The sequence below is a fragment of the Serinus canaria genome, chromosome 15 (genome assembly GCF_022539315.1).
Source record: "Serinus canaria isolate serCan28SL12 chromosome 15, serCan2020, whole genome shotgun sequence".
Taxonomy (NCBI): Eukaryota; Metazoa; Chordata; class Aves; order Passeriformes; family Fringillidae; genus Serinus; species Serinus canaria.
Window position 1 is genome coordinate 1,254,607 of NC_066329.1, and position 22,122 is coordinate 1,276,728.

The window sequence follows — 22,122 nt, forward strand, 5'->3', positions numbered from 1 at the left end:
ATTCCTACAACTGTTTTTCTCCTTTTCAGTGCTGCAGGTTTGTTCACTCAGAAGGAGAATCAAGGAGCTGCCTGCACAAGGGGTTTGTCAGTCCATCACATCCCCAGGAAGGGGATGGGTCTCAGAAAACCTCAGAGAACATCAAAAATGCTCTTAATTCATCAGGAATCTCCCCAAAGAGTGTCCACATGCAGCTGAGCTTGTGGGGTGGATCCTGGTGCATCTCTGGCAGGATCTTCCTTCTCATTTCATAGGGACTGTGGGTTCCTTCAAGATTTCACAGAATCCCAGAATGGTTTGGGTTGGAAGGGACATTAAAGCCCATCCAGTGCCACCCCTGCCATGGCAGGGACACCTCCCACTATCCCAGGTGGCTCCAAGCCCCAGTGTCCAACCTGGCCTTGGGCACTGCCAGGGATCCAGGGGCAGCCACAGCTGCTCTGGGCACCCTGTGCCAGGGCCTCAGACCCTCATGGGGAACAAAGTTTTCTTATATTGAATCTAAACCTCCTCTCTTCCCCACTGCCCTCAGGTTTGGACTCGAGCAGCTCCCAGGATAATTGATTGATAGGAGAAGTATAAATTTCTCTCTCCAGGCACCAGCAGCTGCTGGGATGTCACATCCTGAGCTTATTCCTGTGCCCATCACGCCCTGATCTGCTGCTGCTGCAGAACTGGATGGTGCTGGGCTGTCCATCCCAGCTGGAAATAGCAGAAGGAAGTGACAGCTCATCACTTTCAGGCAGAGCTCTGAGCTCTCACTCAGGCTCTGTTTGAAGAGACAGGACACAACCAATCCAGCATCCCAGCCCCTGGAATGTGCTCCCTGCTCTTTACCCAACAGAGGATGGACCATGAATAGGCTCTGTGCAGCCCATGTGGGGGCTGTTCCACACAGACCCCCCAGCAAACCCTTTCTGGCCATCACAGGGAGCCTTTGCCCCCAGGGCTGAACCAGCAGCACCCAAAACCTGCCCCCAGCACCTCCTTCACCAAAAAGCTGCTCTCTGTAAGGAAAAAGAGGCTCTCTGAGCCCCTGGGGTAGAACCCAGCTCTGCTGTGGTTGGTGCAGGTGGGGCTGAGCCCTGAGTGTCCTGTCCTGGATCACACTGGGCAAAAAATCACCACCAGCAGGGTCCCTTCCTCATGAATCCTCAGGGATTCACAGTGTCCTGCTCCCCTCCATGCCTCTGCAGCAGCTGGATATGCAGAGGACACTCGGGCAATGTCCCCTCTGCTCCAGCTTGCCCAGGAGCAGGGATGTGCCGGAGAGAGTCCAGAGGAGGCACCAGAGATGCTCTGAGGGAAAGCCAGGCTGGGAGAGCTGGGGGTGCTCACCTGGAGAAGAGAGGGCTCCAGGGAGAGCTCAGAGCCCCTTGCAGGGCCTGAAGGGGCTCCAGGAGAGCTGCAGAGGGACTGGGGACAAGGGCTGGAGGGACAGGACACAGGGAATGGCTTCCACTGCCAGAGGGTAGGGCTGGATGGGATATTGGGAATTAGGAATTGTTCCCTTGGGAGGGTGGGCAGGCCCTGGCACAGGGTGCCCAGAGCAGCTGTGGCTGCCCCTGGATCCCTGGCAGTGCCCAAGGCCAGGTTGGATGGGGCTTGGAGCAGCCTGGGATAGTGGAAGGTGTCCCTGCCCATGGCAGGGGGTGGCACTGGAAGAACTTTAATGTCTCTTCCCACTCAAACCATTCCACAATTCCATGATAAGCACGCAGCAGTTGCCAGCACAAAATCCAGTCCCTGGTGACAATCTTCTGTCCCTGCTTGGGGCTGCTGTGCCACCACAGAATCAGCAGGACCATCCTGAGCTGTAACCCAAAGCTCTGCACAGCCAAGAGCTGCCCAAATCCATGCCCTGTGCCAGCCCTGGTGCCAGGGACACTCAGACTCACAGGCATGGGGATCTTGGAGAGCTCCTTGCCAATGCAGTTCTTCATGATGCTCCAGAGGTTAAGGCTGTAGTTGGGTTTGTCAGGAATTCGAGTCCTTCTCCTCTTCCTTGGCAGGAGATCTTTGCCTGTGGACTCATTGTAGCTGCTTTGATTGGAGCTCTCAAACACCTGTGGAAGCAACAGAAGGAATTCAGGTTTAAACTGGACCCAACCAGACCCAGCAGCTCCCAGGAACAGCAACCGCAGCCCAGGAGACACCTGAGGAGCACTGCTGGAAGCCTGTTCTCCAGAGAAATATGGGCACTACTGTTCCCCAACACCTTCCTGCTTCCTTTAGGAGAATGTTTAGGATGCTGATGCCTGCTGACATCTGTGACTCACGGAGGAACCACCACAGAGCATCTGGACCCAGATGAACACAATCATCCTCTCTCCCCTGGTTTCACCCGAGCAGGACCACCCTTCCCAGCCTGCCCAGCCAACTCACACTGTCCTCCAGGTTCCAGTCCTCGGGGTGGCCCTCGCTGGCCCCGCTCAGGTTGCTGCCCGAACGCCTGTGGGGAGGAACAGCAGCTGGGGAGCACAGGGAAGGGCAGGGAACACCCAGCGCTGGTGCAGCACCCCTCAGAGCATCTCCTGCACCCCCCCAGGGCACTGCCAGGAAGGAACTGGGGTGACAGAGGCTGTGCACAGGTGTGAGGAGGGGATTCTAAGGACAGGATGCTCAGGAAGGGATTCTCAGTTGCAGCCCTGAGGGCTTGCTTTTGTCACCAAGCCCAGTGATGTGACCATGGGTCAGACCACAGGTTCCTCCAGCCCAGGTGTCCGTGGAGGAGTAAGAGCAGGTCTGAAGACAGAGCAGAGGGCAGGATTTGATGGGATATTGGGAAGAAATTCTTCCCTGTGAGGGTGGGGAGGCACTGGCACAGGGTGCCCAGAGCAGCTGTGACTGCCCCATTCCTGGCAGTGCCCAAGGCCAGGCTGGACAGTGGAAGGTGTCCCTGCCCATGACAGGGGGTGGAATGAGAGGACCTTTAAAGCCCCTTTCAGCCCTACCCATCCCATGATTCCATGATTCTGTCAAGGCAAGGTGGTGCCTGCCTCTGTCCAACACTGTGAGAGATCTCCCTCCCTGCTCCTATCAGCTGAGGGGCAGAAGACTCAGCTCTCCCACAGCACTGCCTGACACCTGCCCTTCCTCCCCTGCTTCACTACAACTGGGGGCCACCCTCAGCCTTGCTCCAGGAATGCAGGAGCAGCAGGATGCAGGACAGACCTCTGGACAGAGGCTGGGGAAGGTCTGAGGGCATGCCCTCAGAACGACCCCGTGGAAGGGGCTGCTGAGGGAAAACCGGCTCTTCCCAGCCCTTCCCGCATTCCCAGGCAGGCAGGGGGCGGTACCTGTGGTGCTTGGGGTCTGCAGTTACTGTGATAAAAGCTGGTGCGTCCTCCATGGCATCGAAGTACTCCGTCTCCTCATCTTCATCACTGGCCTCTCCTTTGGCAGACTGCACGCTCCCTGCTGGCACAAGGCTTTGAGACATCCCGTGCTGCTGCTCCCCTGCAGACCCCCCTGCATCCCGCTCCACACCCCGAGGATGCTGTACCGATTTCCAGCTCCTAGAAGCCAGGATGTGCCCTGCTCCCCAGCCCGGGCACACAAGGCCACCCTGCCGTGCTCGGGAGCACCCCCGAAAATGTCCCCAGCCCGCCTGAGGGTGACACGGGCCTGCCCAGCCCCCGTCTGGTGTGGCTCCGCTCCAGCACCGCCCGGTCTGCCGGGAAATCCGGTTTGGATGAAAGGAGGAAAACCACGTCACATGTTCCAGGTGATGCTGGAGAGGTTTCCCAGCCCCGCATTCCCAAACACCGCTGAGCCGGGACGGATCCATGGCTGCGGCTCCCGGAGCCGGCCGAGTCCCGGGGCAGCTGCCCTGCCGCCGGCCCAGCCCGGACAATCCCGCTCCCTGCCTCACTGCCGCTCTCCAGAGGAGCAGGGTCACCAGCCCGGGCGGATCTGTGCCTGTCCCTGCAGCCATTTCCCCCAGCTGCCCCCAGAATGGGTTCGACATCGAGCCCCGCCACTCCCGAGCGCTGCCCAGCCACACCAACCCGCGTCTGCCACCTCCATTCCGCTGTTAAATACCCCCAGGGACGGGCACACGGCTGAACAACCCTTTCCATGAAGAAATATTCCCCAATATCCAAACTAAACCTCCCCTGAGGCCACAGGGGAACGAGGGCAGTGCCTGGCAGCAACATCCTCCCCCACCTCCAGCAGCCACTGCTCTCTCCCTCAGGTCTGTATCTCCTTTAAAAGTAAGACCCGGCACTATGAGCAGTGTTTGTGGCTGTAACTAACGCTGCCCTGGGGGAAGGACATTTGGCAGGAATCTGCAAAGCTGTTGGATCTTATTGCAAACGAGTCCTGGCTGTTCCACTGCCACCCCACGCAGCCAACTCAGGGGACCCTGAGCCTTTTCCCAGTGCCATGGCTGCCCTCCAGCACCTGCAGATGTGCCCACCAGTACGAGTTAAAGCTCCCAAAGCAGCCTGGAATAGCGTGAGGGAGCTGGGGACACAGCCCTCTCTGCATCTGAATCTTGGGGACATCCAAGTCCCTAAGCAAGGACAATTAGGAATAATTATGGCATAATGGGAACCATTTAGAAAAACACCATGGGGATACAGGGCATTGCCTTGGGCACCCTTCCCATGGCTGCCAGCTCGCTGGGAGCAGCCAGGCAGAATGCCCTGATCCACCCCAGAGGTATCTGAACAGCCCTGTGCCATCCCAGGGGTGTCTGAACAGCCCTGTGCCATCCCAGGGGTCCCCAAGCAGCTCTGTCTCATCCTGAGGGTCCCTGAGTGGAACATCCCAGTTCATCCTGGGAGTCCCTGAGCAGCTCCATCCCATCCCAGGATCCCTGAGCAGCCCTGTCCCATCCCAGGATCCCCTAAGAGCCCTGTCCCACGGCCAGAATCCCCTAACAGCCCTGTGCCATCCCAGAAATCCCTGAGCAGCCCTGTCCCCTCCCAGAGATCCCCTAACAGCCCTGTGCCATCCCAGAAATCCCTGAGCAGCCCTGTCCCCTCCCAGAGATCCCCTAACAGTCCTGTGCCATCTCAGGATCCCCTCCCAGCCCTGTCCCCTCCCAGAGATCCCCCAGCAGCCCTGTCCCCTCCCAGAGATCCCCCAGCAGCCCTGTCCCATCCCCTAACAGCCCTAACAGTCCTATCCTGGTCCCCCAGCAGCCCTGTCCCATCCCAGGATGCCCCACCATCCCTGTCCCCTCGCAGTCCCCCAGCAGCCCAGGCTGGCGCTCACCCTTGGCGGTGCTGGCGGTGCTGGCGGTGCCCCCCGCCAGGCCGGGTGCCCCGCGGCAGGCGCGCTCCAAGCTGTTGTGCTGCTTGGCTAGCTGCTCGATGGTCTCCTCCAGGCGGATCCGCTGCTCCCGCTCATGCTGCAGCAGCCGCTGCCATTTCCGGCTGTGGCTCTCGGCTAAGTCCAGGAAATCGCGGCAGGCCTGCACAGGAAGGGACAGCTCAGCCAGAGGTGTCACGGCACGCAGGGACCCCGGGCTGGCTCCCCGACAGCCCCTCCTGCTCCTCTCCCAGCAGAGGGGTTTTACCAGCTCTCAGGGCTGTGCTCGATCCCCTCATCCACAGCACAGCTGCAGCTGAACCGTCCAAAGCTGAACCACCCCCAAGGAGGTGGCTGCAACACGGAATGCTGGCCATGGCAGCCTGGCCTGCCAGAGCCTGCCCACAGTCTGTCCCTGTCCCTGTCCCCATCCCTGAGCCCGCTGTGCTCCTCAGGAGCTCACACAGCCCTCAGCCAATCCCAGAGATCTTGGAGTGGCACCTTCGTGCCCAAAATCAGCAAATGAGGAGAAGCTGGATGAGACAGACAGGAGAGGATCACAGAATCATGGAATGGTTTGGGCTGGAAGGGACCTAAAGATCATCCAGTTCCATGGACAGGGACACCTTCCACTAGCACAGGTTGCTCCAAGCCCCATCCAACCTGGCCTTGGACGCATCCAGGGATCCAAGGGCAGCCACAGCTTCTCTGGGCCACTCCAGTCAGGAGCCAGCCATCCCTGTGCTCCAGGGAGGCAGAGAGGAAGGCTACCTAGCTCCTCCCCAGAGCTGCACAGCCCAGGACACAGCACAGGGCCTGGCCCCTGCAACACATCCACCATGGCCAGAACCCCCATTCCCCTCGCCAGCAAGCCTGGGGGACGCCCCCAGCCATGGGGACCCCACACACACAGGGCACAGGGCAGGAGGGCTCAGGGAGTGCTCCAAGGGAGCGCTCCAAGTGAAGTCTTGCAGTACACACAGTGAAGTCTTGCAGTACACACAGCATCCATCCTGTGCAACCGGATGCAACCAGGGGACAGCTGGGACACCGCAATCCAGGCTGGCAGAACCCCTTGGCACCAACCCCCCTCCCAAAGCCCCCCAGGACTGGCATCACCCAGCCCAGCTGCACTGCACTCCCAGCAGGAGCTTTCCGGGAGCAGGACATCCGCCCAGGGCCGGGACACGGGGACACCGCTGGCTGTCCCACACAGCCTCATCCCAGACAATGGCCTCACAGGACAGCCCGGCCCTCACAGCTCTATTTTTAGGTTATTTTCTATTTTGGATGAAACCCTGAGTTCCCGTGGCCTCGCTGCTTCCTTTTGCCATCAGCGCCACGTGCAGCTGAGCACGGAGGCAGGGCTGCTCCTCCCGCCCCAAATCCCTGCCAGATGGGACACACTGAACTTCTTATCTTTCAAAGTAGGGAAACAAGATTTTTATGGAAATTCTCCAGGAGCTGGCAGAGTGAAGGGAAATTAACTGTGCTTGTGCAACTCTCTGTCATACCAAGAAAGTCCAATGGATAAATGCTAGCTGAAAAACTCAAACCTATTCAAAGACATCCAGAGAGTTTTGGATGTCTGACAGACTACAACATTCCCAGGCCTTGCTTATTTTCTGTTTCCAGCTATTTGGATTCCACAGATGATTCATCCAGCTCTTGCTTGGTTACTCAGCATTTGGGCTGCAGATGGCACATGAGGATCAAGGTAACTCCTGGTCAAGCAGAAAATTCAGGGCTTCAGCTTCCATGACTGGCTCTGATTTTACCAGGATTTGTCCAAGAAAAGCTCCAATTCATCAGTGCTTCATCAAACCTTTTCCTTGGATAGGAACAGGATTGGAGACTTATGCAGGGAAAGAAGTTTTTCCTTTAAGGTTTTGCTTGACATACACCTGGAACATGGAGGGACAAGACCCTACATGTGTCCGCTCCTCCAGCCTTTTGATGCTTTTCCCACTGAAGACAGGGAGGGCTCAGGGTCCTGTCCCACCAAATTCCTGGCTGTGCTTCCATCTCACATGTGTTCAAAACTGGGATCAGCTCTGGGACCCTCCTGCCAGGAGAGACCTGGAGGGGCTGGAGCGTGTCCAGGGCAGGGAACGGAGCTGGGAAGGGGCTGGAGCCCCAGGAGAGGCTGAGGGAGCTGGGAAGGGGCTCAGTCTGGAGAAAAGGAGGCTCGGGGGGACCTTGTGGCTCTGCACAACTCCTGCCAGGAGGGGACAGCCGGGGGGGTCGGGCTCTGCTCCCAGGGAACAGGGACAGGAGGAGAGGGAATGGCCTCAGGCTGGGCCAGGGCAGGCTCAGGATGGATTTTGGGAAAATTCCTACATGGGAAGGGTGGTCAGGCCCTGGCACAGCTGCCCAGGGCAGTGGTGGATCCCCATCCCTGCAGGGACTTAGCAGCCATGTGGATGTGGCACTTGGGGACAGGGGTCAGCGGTGGCCTTGGCAGTGCTGGGGAATGGTTGATGCTCTCAGAGGGCCATACCAGACCCCACATTCTCTAGGCAAGGTTTTCACCTCCTCCTCTGGAAACAACTCATGTCCTCCCCACCCCAAAATCCTTCTGGGAGCCACCCATGGCCCACAGCCCACGTGGACCCTGCCCTGGCCCTTCCCAGTGACACCATCCCGGGCCGGCCGCTGGCTCTGTGTCCCACGGATGCACTGGGCTAAGAGGATGAAACCAGGGCAAGTAATGGGATATGGCCATGACCTTCCCATCCCAGCAAAGCTCATTATCTGCTCCAAAGGTCCAGCTCCACAGGCAGCAGGCACAGAAATGCCCAGTTTGGCACCGAGGGTGGGAACTGCCAGCTGCTCCAGACTCAGGGGCTGAGCGCTTTAAAACGAGATCACCTGTAATTATCCTACTACAATTAACATGGGCTGGAACAGGGAATTAGGGGGAAAGGAGGTAATTATGGAGGAGCTACAGGGAGGCAGGGCTGGGGGCTGGGAGGAGAACTTGCTCCAGTAGCTGATGGGAATCAATATCCTAGTGAAAAACAGCAGCTAACACCTCAGAATCTCCCATCCCAAAGCAACAAGGAGGACTCCATGCTGTATCCCAAAGGGAAACCTGCACCACTGGGCTTCATTTACAGCCATATAAAAAATCCAAGTGATGGAGAATGGTTGTCAGTGTTGCAGAGTGTGGGGAGGTTTTGAGAAGATGAGCACTATGGTCCTCACGAGGCCACAGATCCCACCACGTTCTGTGGAACTTCCACAGGACAATGCATGGTCCATGCTGCATCCCACAATGGTGTCCATGTGGATTTAGGAGCTGGGATACATACAGGGCCTATTCCCTGCTTTTGAAAGGCTCTAGGGACCCCTCTCTGCAGCCTCTTCCTCTGCAATTCAGACAAAGGCTTGATCCAAGCCCAGACCAAAGGATTTGGATCAACCCAAACAAGAATCATGTTTGCTTCCTCGGAGAGAAGTGATGCCAGGGGTGGAGAAGGGAAAATATCCTGCAAGAGGGATCTGCCAAACTCAGCCCCCACTGCTGCCACCAGCAGCCAAGCAAATCAAAGTGATTAATTTGGGTTTACACCCCCTACAGCCAGACAGTGCCAAGTTCCACAGGAATGCTCACTGAAGGTAGGAGCACCACCAAACAGGGACCAGGGGATATTTTTTCTGTCTCTGTCGACTGAGCTCAGTCCTGAGCCAAAACTCATCCCTGTATGGAACAAGGGCTGCAGGGCACTGGGATGAGGAGCTCAGACAGGAATATCCCAGCTCATCACTCATTCCCAGCATTAATCCCCTGCCTTGGTGTTCCCAAGGTACAAACAATCCCAGCCACTGAGCAGGAGCAACACCTCACAATCCAGCTTATAAAATTCTCATGGAGAGGTGGCTAAATTTAATTCCAGCTGAACTTGCCCAGGGCTGTAAGACCCAGCCACAAACCCAGAGAGGCTGGCACAGGGACACAGGACAGCAGGAAGAGGCTCCTTGAGGAATGCGCCCAAAGGAGGGCACAGAGCCCAGGCTGAAGGATGGAAGTGCAGGAAAAGTGATTCCCCAGTGAGCTGTGGGGCTGAGGAGTGGAGGCCATGAAGGTACAGCCCTGGGAGGCCCCACCCTTCTCAAAGCTTTCCCAGAATCCATGCTCTTTTTAAGCAACTTAACTCTCATTATACCTAAATAAAGATATTAGGCTTAGAGTCCAGACTGAGGAGTGTTGTGCTGTTGTTCCAGGTAGGAATGCCCTCCCCTCCAGTGAATTTCCTTACTGCACTAGGGGCCAGCTGATACCTCGGACAGATCTCTCTGACAGAGGCACTCACTGTCCTCAGAGTTGCTCTGTAAGAGCAGAGAAGAGGAAAGGGCACAGGATGCTGTGCCCATCCCCACATGCTTCTCACCCCATCAGGAGACTGGGTTTATCCTTCACAGCATCCAAACTGCTGCCTCCCACTAGAAGAGGGGCAGCAGGTACAGGAGGTGACAGAACATGACCTGGATTTTGCCCCAGGGCCAGAGCTGGATCCAATCCTAAAGTTCTGAAGGCTGTTCTGCCTCAGCATCATCACAGCACAGATGGGGCTGGAGAGCAGCAGCCAGGCTGACAGGTCACCAGTGACCAGAGATAAAACCATCCCTTTGCAGTCCCTGACCTCAGGAAACCCCAGTGTTACCTACAACCACGTGGCAGGAGGGACAGAGGTGGTTTGTCCTCCTCTCCGTGGCTGGAAAAAGTTGTGGCAGTCCTAATCCAGCACTGGCCAATGGAACTGTAAATCCCAGCCAAGCCAGGGAGGCATAGCCAAGGTGCCTAAAAGAAATGGAAAAATACCACCGAGGCTCCTGCAAATTCCTGGAGGAAGAGGCAAAGTGCCATCGAGATCCTGCCGGGAGCAGGAGGCAACGCTTGGTGCCATCAGCTCTGTGGTCCCTCCCTGTGCCCAGCAGCTGCCAGCCAAGGGCACATTTAGCACCTTTCACACATTTGTCACGGCAAATATCCCGATTTCACAGCTTGTTGCTGGCTAATGGGAACGTCGTTAACAGCCCCAGGATTATTCATGCAGTGGAAAACAATCACCCGAGGTCACCCACATGCTGCCAAGGTGGTGGTGTCACACACCCTCGGGGATCTCGCCTTCCTCAGTGGAGCAAACAGTCAAAATCGGATGGAAGGAACAAAGAGATGAGGTTAATTAGCTTGAAAGGGTAAATGATCACAGCAAGGCCTGCCAGACTTCATAGAATCATGGAATGGTTTGGCTGGAAGGGACCTTAAAGCCCATTTTGTCTCATCCCCCTGCCTTGGGCAGGGACACCTCCCACTGTCCCAGGCTGTTTCCAGCCCTGTCCAGCCTGGCCCTGGGCACGGCCAGAGATCCAGGGGCAGCCCCAGCTGCTCTGGGCACCCTGTGCCAGGGCCCTAGCACCCTCCCAGGGAACAACCATTTCTGGTTCACCACAAGGTGACAGCCTCTGAGGCAGCCCCAGCACAGCTGAGCACCCCCAGTCTCCAGCACAACGCTGCTGGATGGTGAGGGAATGGGCTCACACCTGCAATCCCACCTGTCCCAGCATCCCAGAGCATCAGCCACACAAATCCAACCTCTGGGCAGGAAAAATCCAGCAAGGAAGTGCCTGCTGTTGTGGGACCAACACCTCCTGCTCCTCAAGCATGGGACAAGGAGCACTTCATGGTCCAGGAGTGACAGGAGAGGAGGCAAGTGCCAGATGCGTTCAATCATCTCTTGTTCCTGGGTGAATTACAGAGCAGGAGCCATCACTCCACTCAGCAGGGACAAAGCTCTGCCGTTCAAGTGCCTGGGAGATAAGTGCTCCCTTCCTTCCTGGAGTCATCAAAAGCCTGGGACACAGCTGGCTGCTGCGTGCTGCACAACAGCCCCCGAGGGAAGGACCATTGTTTGGCTCTGCACACAGCACAAGCCAGAGAATCACAGCATCACAGCCTGGCTGGGAAGGAACCTTGGAGCTCATCTCCCTCCTTCCACCCCCTTCCATGGGCAGGGGGACCTCCCACTAGGCTGCTCCGAGCCCTGTCCAACCTTGAACACTTCCAGGGATGGGGCTGAAGCCATCTGGGTTCAGAGCAGTGATCTCACTGCACAGTCACAATCTGCCACTGCACCCAGAGAGGGTTAATTTGTCCTTCCTCCCCCAAAAAACCACTCTGAGCAGCAAGCAAAGGGGAAATATAAGGATAGAGCCAAGCTGAATCCCAAATCATCCCACTGAGTCAGATGGCAGCAAGACATGGTCTGGAGTGTGGGCATCTGCTCAACAGCCATGGCACCCACAGCCCTGCTGGGGCCCAAGGGCAGGTGCTGCTCAGCACCACAGAACCCAGCCTGCATAAATAACAGCAAGTCTTCCCAAATCACTGCAGTGACCCTCAGCCAGCGTCTGAAGCAGGATGTGGAAACACCAGGAACTGCTCCTGCTGGGGGCAGGGCTGGTGAGGAGAGCTTGGCTGAGCTTCAGCCTATTGTGACACCCTGAGAAACCAAGGTGACATTGCATAAAAGCCTGTGAGTTCAACATGGAAAATTATCCCTCTGCATCCAGGGGAAATAGGTGCTACAAAAAAGCACAGACATGGGAAGGATCCTTAGTGACCCAAGAGGAAATGGGAAGACACTGGAGGAGGCTCCAGCCCACCCCGTGATGCCACTGTCAGCAGCTCAGCCAGACCCTCAGTGCTTGAACAAGGTGCTCCCAAAATCCCCAACGGTCCCATTCCATGGGGTAAGCTGAACCCCAGCAGTGCCTGCTTCTCTCTGGGGTTCATGGATTCCCTGGGAGTCAGAGACGTACGTCCATGATCGTGATTTCCAAGATAGAGAAGTCCAAGACTGAGAGGTCTGGGATAGGTATGTCCAAGATGGAGACATCCCCATTGTAGTGGGGTCAGATCTTGTCTCCTGGTTGTGAATCTGGGAATTTTCCCACCTTACCATGTTATTTTGGGCCGCCTGTTTAAAGGCCAAGGACACACCAGTGTTCCAATCAGATGCATCCTGCCCAGGGGTTCCCCAGAGCTAAGCTCATCCCAAAGCCCCTCCCGAAGCACAGGGGCTGGCCCAGCATCCAGACCCCGCCTGTCAGCGCCGTGGAATCCACCCCATGCAATAAAGAGGGGATTAGTGGGAAACAGTGGCAAATCCACCGGCTGGCTGTGCCAAGAGCCGCTAATCCCAACCCCACAGAGCCTCCGTGGAGGAGGATTCAGGGACCAATCCCGAGTCAGTGGCACTCGGCAGGAGAGGAGGGCATGGTCAGGGTGGCTCTGGCAACGGGAAGGAGCCCACGCTGCCCTCGGGTTACCGACCAAGGCAGTGCCAGCCTGGAGCTGTGCCACAGGAAGGACCTGAGTCTGGTTTCTGCTGGGAAAACAACAAAGGAATTCGCTGGATACTCCAAGGTGCCAACCCTTCCACCCCAAAGCTCATTGAGCAGCACCCAGCAGCCTCTACTGACCATGCCAGAGGGTGCCAAGGGCACACTGGGTCCAGTACAGAAGACATTCTGGCAGCTGAGACTGTGCTGGGACCTCCTGCTGCAGGGTGGCCACCCCAGACCTGTATCCCTGCAGAGCTTCCCTGCTCTCCTCCAGCCACAAAAAGCCTCGGGCTTGTCCTGGTGCTCCCACCTGTCTGCACAGCAGCAGGGCCTCTCCACTGCCACTTGTGCCAAAAATGCCCTCCCTGGGGAGCTCCCAGCACTGGCTCTTTCCCTGCAGGGAGGTATCTCCTAGTGGCTGCTGCACATTCTTCGTTCTCCTTCCCTTGCCCAAGCCCTCAGACCCCCCCAGCAGTGGGGACCCTCCAACACGAGGAGAGGAGCCAATCCCCCCTTCCAGGCCCCTGGAGCCCCGATCCCAGTGCTGGTGTGCCCAGAGAGCTCTGTCCTGCTGATGGCTCCCAGGATGACAGATTTCCTGAGGCTCTGGCTGGCTGCTTTGCTCATGCCCTGATGGAGCAGATCCCAGGCTGGAGGAGCATCTGTCCAAGTGCTCGGCAGCAGGAGCAGCTGGCACTGCCTGCGGGCGGCTCCGACCCCGGGATTTGCAGGAAGCTGCCTTGGATTGTCCCTCACATTCAGCTTCGTGCAAACCTCCCCACGGTATGAGAGGGGCTACAGGAGCAGCAGCAGCAACCCCCTCAACTCCCAGGGCTGTAACTTCTTCCTGGGTAAGTCCACAGGAGAGCAGAGGGGCCATTCCAGCGCCTTTTCCTACAACACATGCTGGAGCAAGGAGCTGGAATGAAGCATCTCGGGGTAGCAGCCCAGGGAAGAGGCAAACACAACCCCTGTGACCCCAAAGGGATTCACCCAGCAATGCTTTGATATTTGCCCTCCCAGGGCCCCATTCTACCCCACAGGCAGGAATGAGGATCCCAGGAGGATCCCTGGGCACAGGTTAATGGCAGAGGTGATGCCTGGCTGGGCTGGCTCCTGGCTCAGCAGAGCTGCTGCTCAAGCCCAGGCACTGCTGACGGTGCAGGGCCGTGCTGGGCCCACCAACACAGCCCTGCTGACCCAGCAGCACAGCACCAACACTCCCAGCTCTCCTCAGTGGAAAGGTCATCCCTCTCAGCCAAAAACATCCAGGAGGGAAGAGCTGCAAGAGGCACCCTCAGGTGCTGGACAGATTCATCCTCCCTCTTCTTGCACGAGGTTCTAAGGGGAGCCCCAGGACAGACTGAAACCTCCTGGGGGTGAGATGGACAGAATGAAGAGGAGGAGGAGAGAGAAGAGGGGGAAGAAAGGTGAAAACCCCTGCAGCAGGGTGAGCAGGAGCACCCACTGAAAGCCCCGGGCAGCACGGAGGCCCCATGGCCACACACGAGGGCTGAGTACCCACACACCTGATAAAATCCAGTTGGAAGCACTCAGGGAATGATGATGAGGAGGGAGTGGGAGGAAGGCACTGCCTGTCTGAACAGATCTGATCAGAGATACCCTCACACCTCTACATTTAAAAGCATCACAGGACGCTCCAGGAAAGGCGCAGGAGCTCCAAGAGCAGGGGCCAGGGTCCACATCTCCCCACCTTGCCATCTCCCTATTTCCACTCTCCCAGCCCCACTCAGGCAAGGACAGACCCCAGGGTGCCACTGTCACCCTCCCCCCTGTATAAGCAAAGCACCCACCAGTTATTTCCTGCTCAGCACCGTGCCTCCACAGCAGGAACACGCAGGGCACCCGGAGCCCTCGCTGCAGCCCTCTCATCCGAGGGGGATTAGGGCTGGGTTAGGGATTTAATCCCACTGCCGGGGCTTTTCTGGGTCGGTGACATGGTTTGCGAGGCGCTGATTAGTGCGCGTCGTTAGCGCAGCACCACGGATAATTAACACAGCCGATGCCACATGCCAGCACAGCTCCTGCGCCACCCCCTCACCACGGGCACGGCCCCCTCTGGGGTCTGGCTGGGGCTTTGGGCAGCAGAGCAGCTGCCTGCAGTCACAGAGGGAACCCCTGCCCTGAAGAGGCAAATCCAGGGGTTAAAGATGGAGTTTTCTCACTGCAGTGCTGGAATTAACCCCTGAATGCACAGGGAGAGCTCCTCCAGCCCACTGGCTGTACTGGGATAAACTGGGAACAGCCCAGCAGCCTGCTGGTCTCTCCCTGCTGCCCAGATGGAGGATGTCAGGTCCATCCTGCCTGTGCCGTGATGGGCTTGGGGACCCCAAGGAACAGACCAAATGTCCATCCACACCAGGAACCAGCACAGGGACATGCCCAAGGTATGGACCAACAGCATCACTCCGGCCCCACGGTCACTCCAAGGAGGTGATCCCAGGGACTCTCAGCCTCCCAGCTTTGAGCAGTTTTCCAAGCAGACACAGACACACTCACAGGGTATATCCATCATCTACCACTGGATAAAGCCACAAGTCACACTGGGCTGGAGGCTGTACTGCGCAGCCCAGGGTGCTCTGTGCTGATGTCTCAGGTGCTGCTGCTCCAGGCAGGTTCATTCCCATTGGAATGGAAAAGCTGGGAGAGAAATCCAGCTCCAAAGAGGGTGCTGGCATTCCTGCAGGACAGGCTGGGGTGGCCAGCAGTGCCTCTCAAGGGCAGGTGAGTCCTTTGTTCCTGGGACTGCCTGCTCCAGGTGGTCCATTCTCACCAAATCCTGATGGAACAGCATCTCCCACCTAGCACCACACCCCTCCTCCTCTCACCCTTCCTTGTCTGGGCTGCACTGGCTTGGCAGAGCCTTTCTCCACCCCTGCTCCTCCAAAACCTCACGGGAAAACACAAACTAAGCCAGGAATGACACAGGCAAGCCCAAGCCCTGCTGCTCCCCACAGTCCTGTTCCTTGAGGAAGCACAAAGCTCTGCCGTAGCATCCCCATTCCCATTAAAAACCTATTTCCATCACCACCCACAGCCCTGTGAGCTCTTCCCAACGCCCAAACTGGCTTCCTCAGTGCATCCACACATCCCTCCTGCCTGCTGTCTCCTGCTGAATGATGAGATGGAGTTTTCCCCACTCCTGGATGAGTCTACACAACTCAGCTCACTGCTCCGGATCCTCTGGGCCTCTCATCCTGGTAATTTGTTGCTTCTTATTTTCACACACCTCCCACTCCTCCCCCATGGCAGATTGTGCAGATTGTGCTTTGGCTCTCCGTGTCTGCTGCCCAGCCCTGCTGACACCAGGCTCCTGCATCCCAGCGAGCCTGGACTCTGCCTGCTGAGATTCCAACAGGGAGCAGAGCCAACAGGAGGCTCACAGAGCTCTGGGCTTCAGTTTATGCCCTGTAACAGCCAATCTGAAATCCAGCACGTCTGAAATCCTCACCTGTACCCAACAGCCCAGCACATCCCACTATGCCCAAACCTTTCCCCATCAGTGCCAGCACCACCTGCCCAGGTGATGCTCCCAGCCTCGGGAGAGGAGTACCCGGTGCTGGCTGTGGCAGCACCCAGAGCACAGAGGGAAGGTCACCTTCTCAGCAAAGCTCTTGCATTTCCATCTCTATTTATTTATTTCCTGTGCTTGCTGCGCTCCCCGCGGCTCCGGGGCCATTTACATAATCGGATCAGAGGCAGCTGCACAGGAACTGCACGCGCCGGCCCCCGAGCTCCCAGCCCTTCTTCCCAGGAGCACCTTTCCCCTCCCTGGAGCACACAGTCCTTCCCTGGAGCACCCATTCCTTCCCTGGAGCACCCAGTCCTTCCCTGGAGCACCCAGCCCTTCCCTGGAGCACACATCCCTTCCCTGGAGCACACATCCCTTCCCTGGAGCACACATCCCTTCTTCCCAGGAGCAGTTTTCCCTTCCCTGGAGCACCCATTCCTTCAGAGGAGCATCTAGCCCTTCCCCAGATTGCCCAGCCCTTCTTCCCTGGAGCACCCTTCTTTTTCCTGGAGCACCCCTTCTTTCCCTGGAGCAATCATTCCTTCCCTGGAGCATCCACCCCTCCCCAGAGCACCCATCCCTTCTGCTCACAGCCACAGCACCAAACCTTGCAGATCCATTCCCACTTCCACAGAGCAGATCCATGAGGTCTGGTGCTGCTGCTCTGGACACAGAGCATCCACGTGCCAGCACCAGCCCAGTGCTGTGGCTGGGATCTCTCCAGGAAAAGCCTGGCAGGCAAGGACACTTTAACTTCTGGAGGGAGCTCCTGGCCTGGCAAAAGCACCCTGTGCTGCCATGGGAAATGTGCTTGGGGATGGAGGTGGGACGAGCACAGTGTGTTTTTACCAGGAAGCTCCCCATGCTTCCCCAGAGCAATGTTTCTTGTTCTACACAGAAGATTTTGGGACTTTGGCACTGCACAGAGCTCCCCCCATGAGAGGCTCCTGGCAGATCCAGAAGGCATCAGCCCATCTAAAAGGAGCAATCAAGGCACAGAAAGGGATCCATGCTGGAAAGGTGACACTGTGGCTGGGCGCCACCAGCCCCTGTGACAGGGGGTCAGGCTGGTCCTCTCCCTCCTGGTCCTCCTTCACTGCTTGTCCCTCTCCTGCCTTTCCAACCTCAAAGTGTCCCCCTGCCCACAGCTCTGTCACCTCCTCCCAAAACAACCGGCTCAGCAGGGCTCTGGGAGAGCCACAACCCCCTCCCGGAGCTGCCCCCTGCTCCCACTCTGCTTCTTCTACTCCTGCCCCTCCCAGGGCACAGCCTGTCCCTCAGGCATCTCCTCAGGATGCCCATCCAAAGCTGAAGTACCAAAGGATGCTTTAGAACGTGCCCTGCCACCCCCCAAGCCCCTCTTACCTGCATGGGATCTTGAACAGCCACGCTTCTGCTGTTTTATCCCAGCACAATGGTTTTTGTGGAATTTCCCACCCTCCAGACAGCCTTGCTCAAGCTTTTATCACGTTGCAAACACCACAACCTCCTCCTCTTCCTCCTCCTCCTCTCTGGGCTGGACACAGCAAATACTGCTCTGCTCATCCCTTCCCAAAGGCTGCTGGAGAATCCTCTCCCTGGCAATTCCCTGCCCACATCCTATTGCTGTTCTGCCTCCTGACAGCAAACCTGGGCAGCACCAAGGGTCTGCTGGCACCTCCCACCACGCTGCCAACCCCATTCCCAAAACTTGGACAAACTCTCTGTGGGGCAGAGCGCTGCACAAGCATCCCCAAACTGCTCAGAAACACAAAAGAGAGACTCAGAAAGCCCTTTCCCCTTGTGGCTGCAGAATCCTAGCAGTGGGAATGGGGAGGATGCTGTGACCGTGGAGCTCTGAGTACCCTCCAGCTCCTGCTGGGAATTACTGCTATTTTTTAAAGCCCACATCAAACACCACCCAACCTCCTTCTCCTCAAGGCTGGGACAGTACAGTGACAGCACTGCTCCATTCACAATTCCCTGAGCTCTGCCTTCATCCATTATTCCAGCCCGGTGAAGCCTTGGGATCGTTTTTTTTAATTTTCTTTAAATATTTTATTCAGTTTTGCCCTCTCTCACAGCTCCCTGGGGTAAACCAGGCTCCCCAGGAAGGGCTGTCTCACTGCCATGGAGGCAGAGCCACACTCCAAACACGAGCTATCTCCAAAAAGCACCGAAAGCACCGTGAGGCTGCACAAGGCAGGAGCGGGGGTGGTGCCGGCGCTTCCTGACCTCCGACAACCCGGCTGGGAGAGCAGAGCCAGCACGAGACCCCGAGGGGGTTAAATCCCACAGCCATGTGGAACTCCAGCAGCTTCATGGAAGCAATGAGGATGTGAGGGATGTGGGGCTCAAGCTGCAGCGGGCAGCGGGCTCTAAAGTGCTATGCCAGGCAGGATTCCACTCAAGGAGCAGGAGAAAGCCCCCCAGCATTGCCAACATCCCCATCTCCCAGCTTTACAGAAATGACCTATTCCATGGAGCAGGCTGGAAAGAATGCAGCATACCTGTGTCTCAGTGGGGTCCATACCCCTGCCCTCTTCCCAGCTGCATCTTCCCAACTTCCCATGCCCTTACCGCAGCGCCGAGCCCCGGCTGTGCCGAGCCCCGCGGTAACGAGCCAAGGCACGCGGAGCAAACAGGGAGGGCAGGAGGATGGAGGAGGAAGAGGAGGAAGAGGAGGGGCAGAGAAGCAGAACTCACGTTGATCATAGCATTGGAGGTGATGCGGAAGAGCGTGGCGCGCTCGTTCACCGCCTTGATCTTCTCGCCGCTGTCGGCCGGCAGGCGCAGGTTCTCCAGCTCGCTGAGCGAGCGCTGCAGGGCCGCACCGTGCTTGGCGATCAGCTCGTTGCAGGTGCTCAGGTCCTCCAGCTTACTCGACAGGGTCTTCAGGGGGCCGTGCAGCTCACTCTTGTCTGACTGCGAGGCGGGCTCCTCGTCACCCGAGTCATCTGCACAGGGAGGGATGGAGAGAACAGCGTTTCCATGGTTACCCCCGGCCGCTGAGCCCGGCAGCGCCGCGGGCAGGGAGCAGGGACGGGGACAAGGGACCTCACCCGCCTGCCACCACCGGGCTGGGGGTCGTGGCCACCACGCCCCCTGGAGCACAGCGTGGTGGGAGTGGCACCCAGAGCCCTGAGCAGCCGCTGTCACCGAGATCTGGTTCAGGGTTGGGTGCTGGGGTGGCACAGGGGGGCACACACCAAACCTGCCCTTCCCAGGCTCACCGGGGTGGATGCACCCTGCACTGGGGGCTCTGCCAGCTCTGCCTGGAGCAGGGTGAACTGTGTCACCCGAGGGAAAGGTCACACAGACACCAAGGAAAGTGACACTTTATCCAAAACTACCACCATGTCTTCAGAGGACAGAAAACTCCACGATCAGCACCTCAGCTACAGCAAAAATTCCTGCAACTCCAGAACACTTAAGAGCAGTAACCCAAATCCACTCCGTGGGGTAACACAGCGTTTCTGTCACCCCACTGCTCCCTCAGGAAGGAGGTGATCGGCCCCCAAAACAAACACAAAGAGAGAAAAGCAGGTCCTGGGCAGGGGCTGTGCCCCATCCTTATGCTCCAAAGTTTGGCTGAGGGTTTTCCAGGTGCTCCCAAAACCCAGTGAGGCAGCAGAGCACGGAACTGCTCCTGTACCTCCCCTCCCTCAATCTTCTGTTTCTGGATTTCAGAGAGATGGGAACCAGCAAAACCTGGCTGCAGCTGCTCTGCCTGGTCTGGGGGCGTTGGGGGAGTGAGAACATTCTCCAAACAATCCAGGGGATTTGAGGAGTGAGAACATTCTCCAAACAATCCAGGGGATTTGAGGAGTGAGAACATTCTCCAAACAATCCAGGCACGGAGCTCAGGGAAGGCTCTGGTGTAACAGGGGAGCAGCACATTCCCTCTCAGCACTGTGAGGAGAGAAGGAAACCCGTGATTCCCTGGCAGGTGGGTGTTTGGCTGCTATTCCTGGCTCATTGATAGGAGCTCTGCAAATGCTGTGGGGACTGGGAGAGGTGTTCAGGCACTGCTCAGACTGAGTGCACAGTAAGGAAAGCAGAGGAAGAGCACCCTTCGATGACTGTGATCCAAAGGCAAGGATCTGGATAAATGTGACAGGAACATCGGCCTGGAGTGGCAGCAGGAGCAGAGCTCAGCACAGGGTCCCAGCAGGGCTCGTGGTGAACCTCCCCAGAGTGGATGTGATGGGACAGGATGCACAGCTCAGGGACAGCGCTGACCCTCCTCAGCAGGACCAACCTCACTGCCCAAGGACAAAGAGAGAAAATCCAAGGGAAACAGGGCATGGAGCAAATCCCATGGAGCACCAGGACAGCATCTCCCAGCGTCACCACCTGGCCCCTCTGCAACCCAGCTCACAAACATGAGCAGCAGCTGCTGGAGCCAGGAGAGGAAGCAGCCACCGAGGACAATGAGACACCCAGGGGAAAGCAGCTGAGAGCTTCCCAAGGAAGGTGAGCTGCAGCTGAGGGGGCTGGGAGCTGGGCAGCTCCCACAGACAGGCACAGGGGACAGGACCAGAGGTTTGAAAACACACCCAGAATCAGGAAAGTCCCCAGAACAGGAACAGGAACAGGCAGGATTCCAAGGACTCCATCCCAGGAGGGTGCACAGAGGTCCCACAGCAATGGCACAGGCTCACACCACGGGCCAACCCCAAAAGATCTGGCAAGAAAACCAAAGCCACTTTTCTATCAGTAGAGAAAATCACCAAAACCTCCTCAAAGTCCATCTTCTGACACAAAACTTTCAAGTATTCCCATGGTGCCTTCCAGGCTGAGGCATACAAAGGGTCCCCAGCAGGGTGGGCACATTCCCTGGGCTTGGATATCGTCACTGTACCTGACCTGAGCCAGTGCTTCCAAGGACAGAGCATTCCAAACCCCAGACACCCACTGGGAGAGGGACACCAGGCTGCTCCTGCTGCTCTGAGCTGTGTCCCTGGGGCTTTCCAGGGCACTCTCTGGCCTCCTGCACCACCTCTCTCTCCAGGTGAGAAACTTTGCTCTTCCCACAGCATCCCAGCAGCCTGTACAGGCTGTTCCAGCTGCCTGCGCTGCAGAAGGCAGAACCTCTGCTCCACAGCTCTGGGACCTGATCACTAACGAGGCTGGACCTTAACAGCCAATTTATAATGAAATCCCATGTTTTATAAAGCCCCCAGGAGGAGAAGCCAGCCCCGCTGGCTCAGCTGTCACTGCCAATAGCAGGCTGAACATGGCAAAACCCATCTCCGAGGGACTCCAGGGGACAATCCAAATTTCCCAATTTTCTTTTTAGAAAAAATGTCACAAATAATTCACAAAGACAATTTTACCTGCTTACAAGTGCCACAAAACTTGTGCCAAGCAAGAGAAAGTACCTCCCTGCCTATCTCCAGGCAGCATTTAACCCCCAAATCCCTCCCTTTAATTTTCCCCCCATCCTGCCTCACACAAAATGCTGCCCCAAAGCCCTGGCTGTCAGTGCTCTGGGATTTCCAGAGCAAAGCCAGCATCACCTTGCCCACAATCCCAGATCACAGCCTGAGATTTTTCCCAGAATCACAGAATGCCCTGAGTTGGGAAGGACCACAAGGATCACCCAGACCCCCCAACAATCCCACCCTGGGCATCCCTGGCAGTGCTGGCCAAAGGCTCCTGGAGCTCTGGCAGCCTCGGGGCCGTGCCCATTCCCTGGGGAGCCTGGGCAGTGCCAACACAGGGGTGGCAGAGCAGGGAGAGGGATGGGCTCTGCACTTTGCCAGGACATTATTTCCTGCCCATTGACCGAGGCTGTGGGAACAGTCCCTGCCCGAGTGCTCAGCTTGAGGCAGGAGCACAGCATGGCCCAATTTTTCATCGCTGTGCAGAATTATATAAATGCCTCAAAGCCCAGGAAAAGAGGGAAGGAACCTGGGTCAGCCCAGTGATGCTGCTCATTCCAGCTGAGCTGGCTGAGCTGAACATCCCTCACCAGCTCCTGCTGTCCCAAAGCT

General features: G+C 57.4%; 1 protein-coding gene across 6 annotated transcripts in view; it reads right to left on the reverse strand.

Moving 5' to 3' along the window:
• The window catches only part of OSBP2 (oxysterol binding protein 2), a 93,972-nt gene that overhangs the window by 9,609 nt on the left and 62,241 nt on the right, over positions 1-22,122 (reverse strand). For 4 of the 6 annotated variants that reach the window (XM_030233005.2, XM_050980456.1, XM_030233007.2 and 1 more), the window contains 5 exons: positions 18,830-19,080; positions 5,227-5,425; positions 3,300-3,420; positions 2,386-2,452; positions 1,899-2,066 (listed from right to left, as the gene is read on the reverse strand). In XM_030233005.2, coding sequence (XP_030088865.1) covers positions 1,899-2,066; positions 2,386-2,452; positions 3,300-3,420; positions 5,227-5,425; positions 18,830-19,080 — 806 coding nt within the window. The remainder of the gene's footprint in view (positions 1-1,898; positions 2,067-2,385; positions 2,453-3,299; positions 3,421-5,226; positions 5,426-18,829; positions 19,081-22,122) is intronic. The other 2 variants (XM_030233006.2, XM_050980457.1) reach the window with 1 other exon arrangement.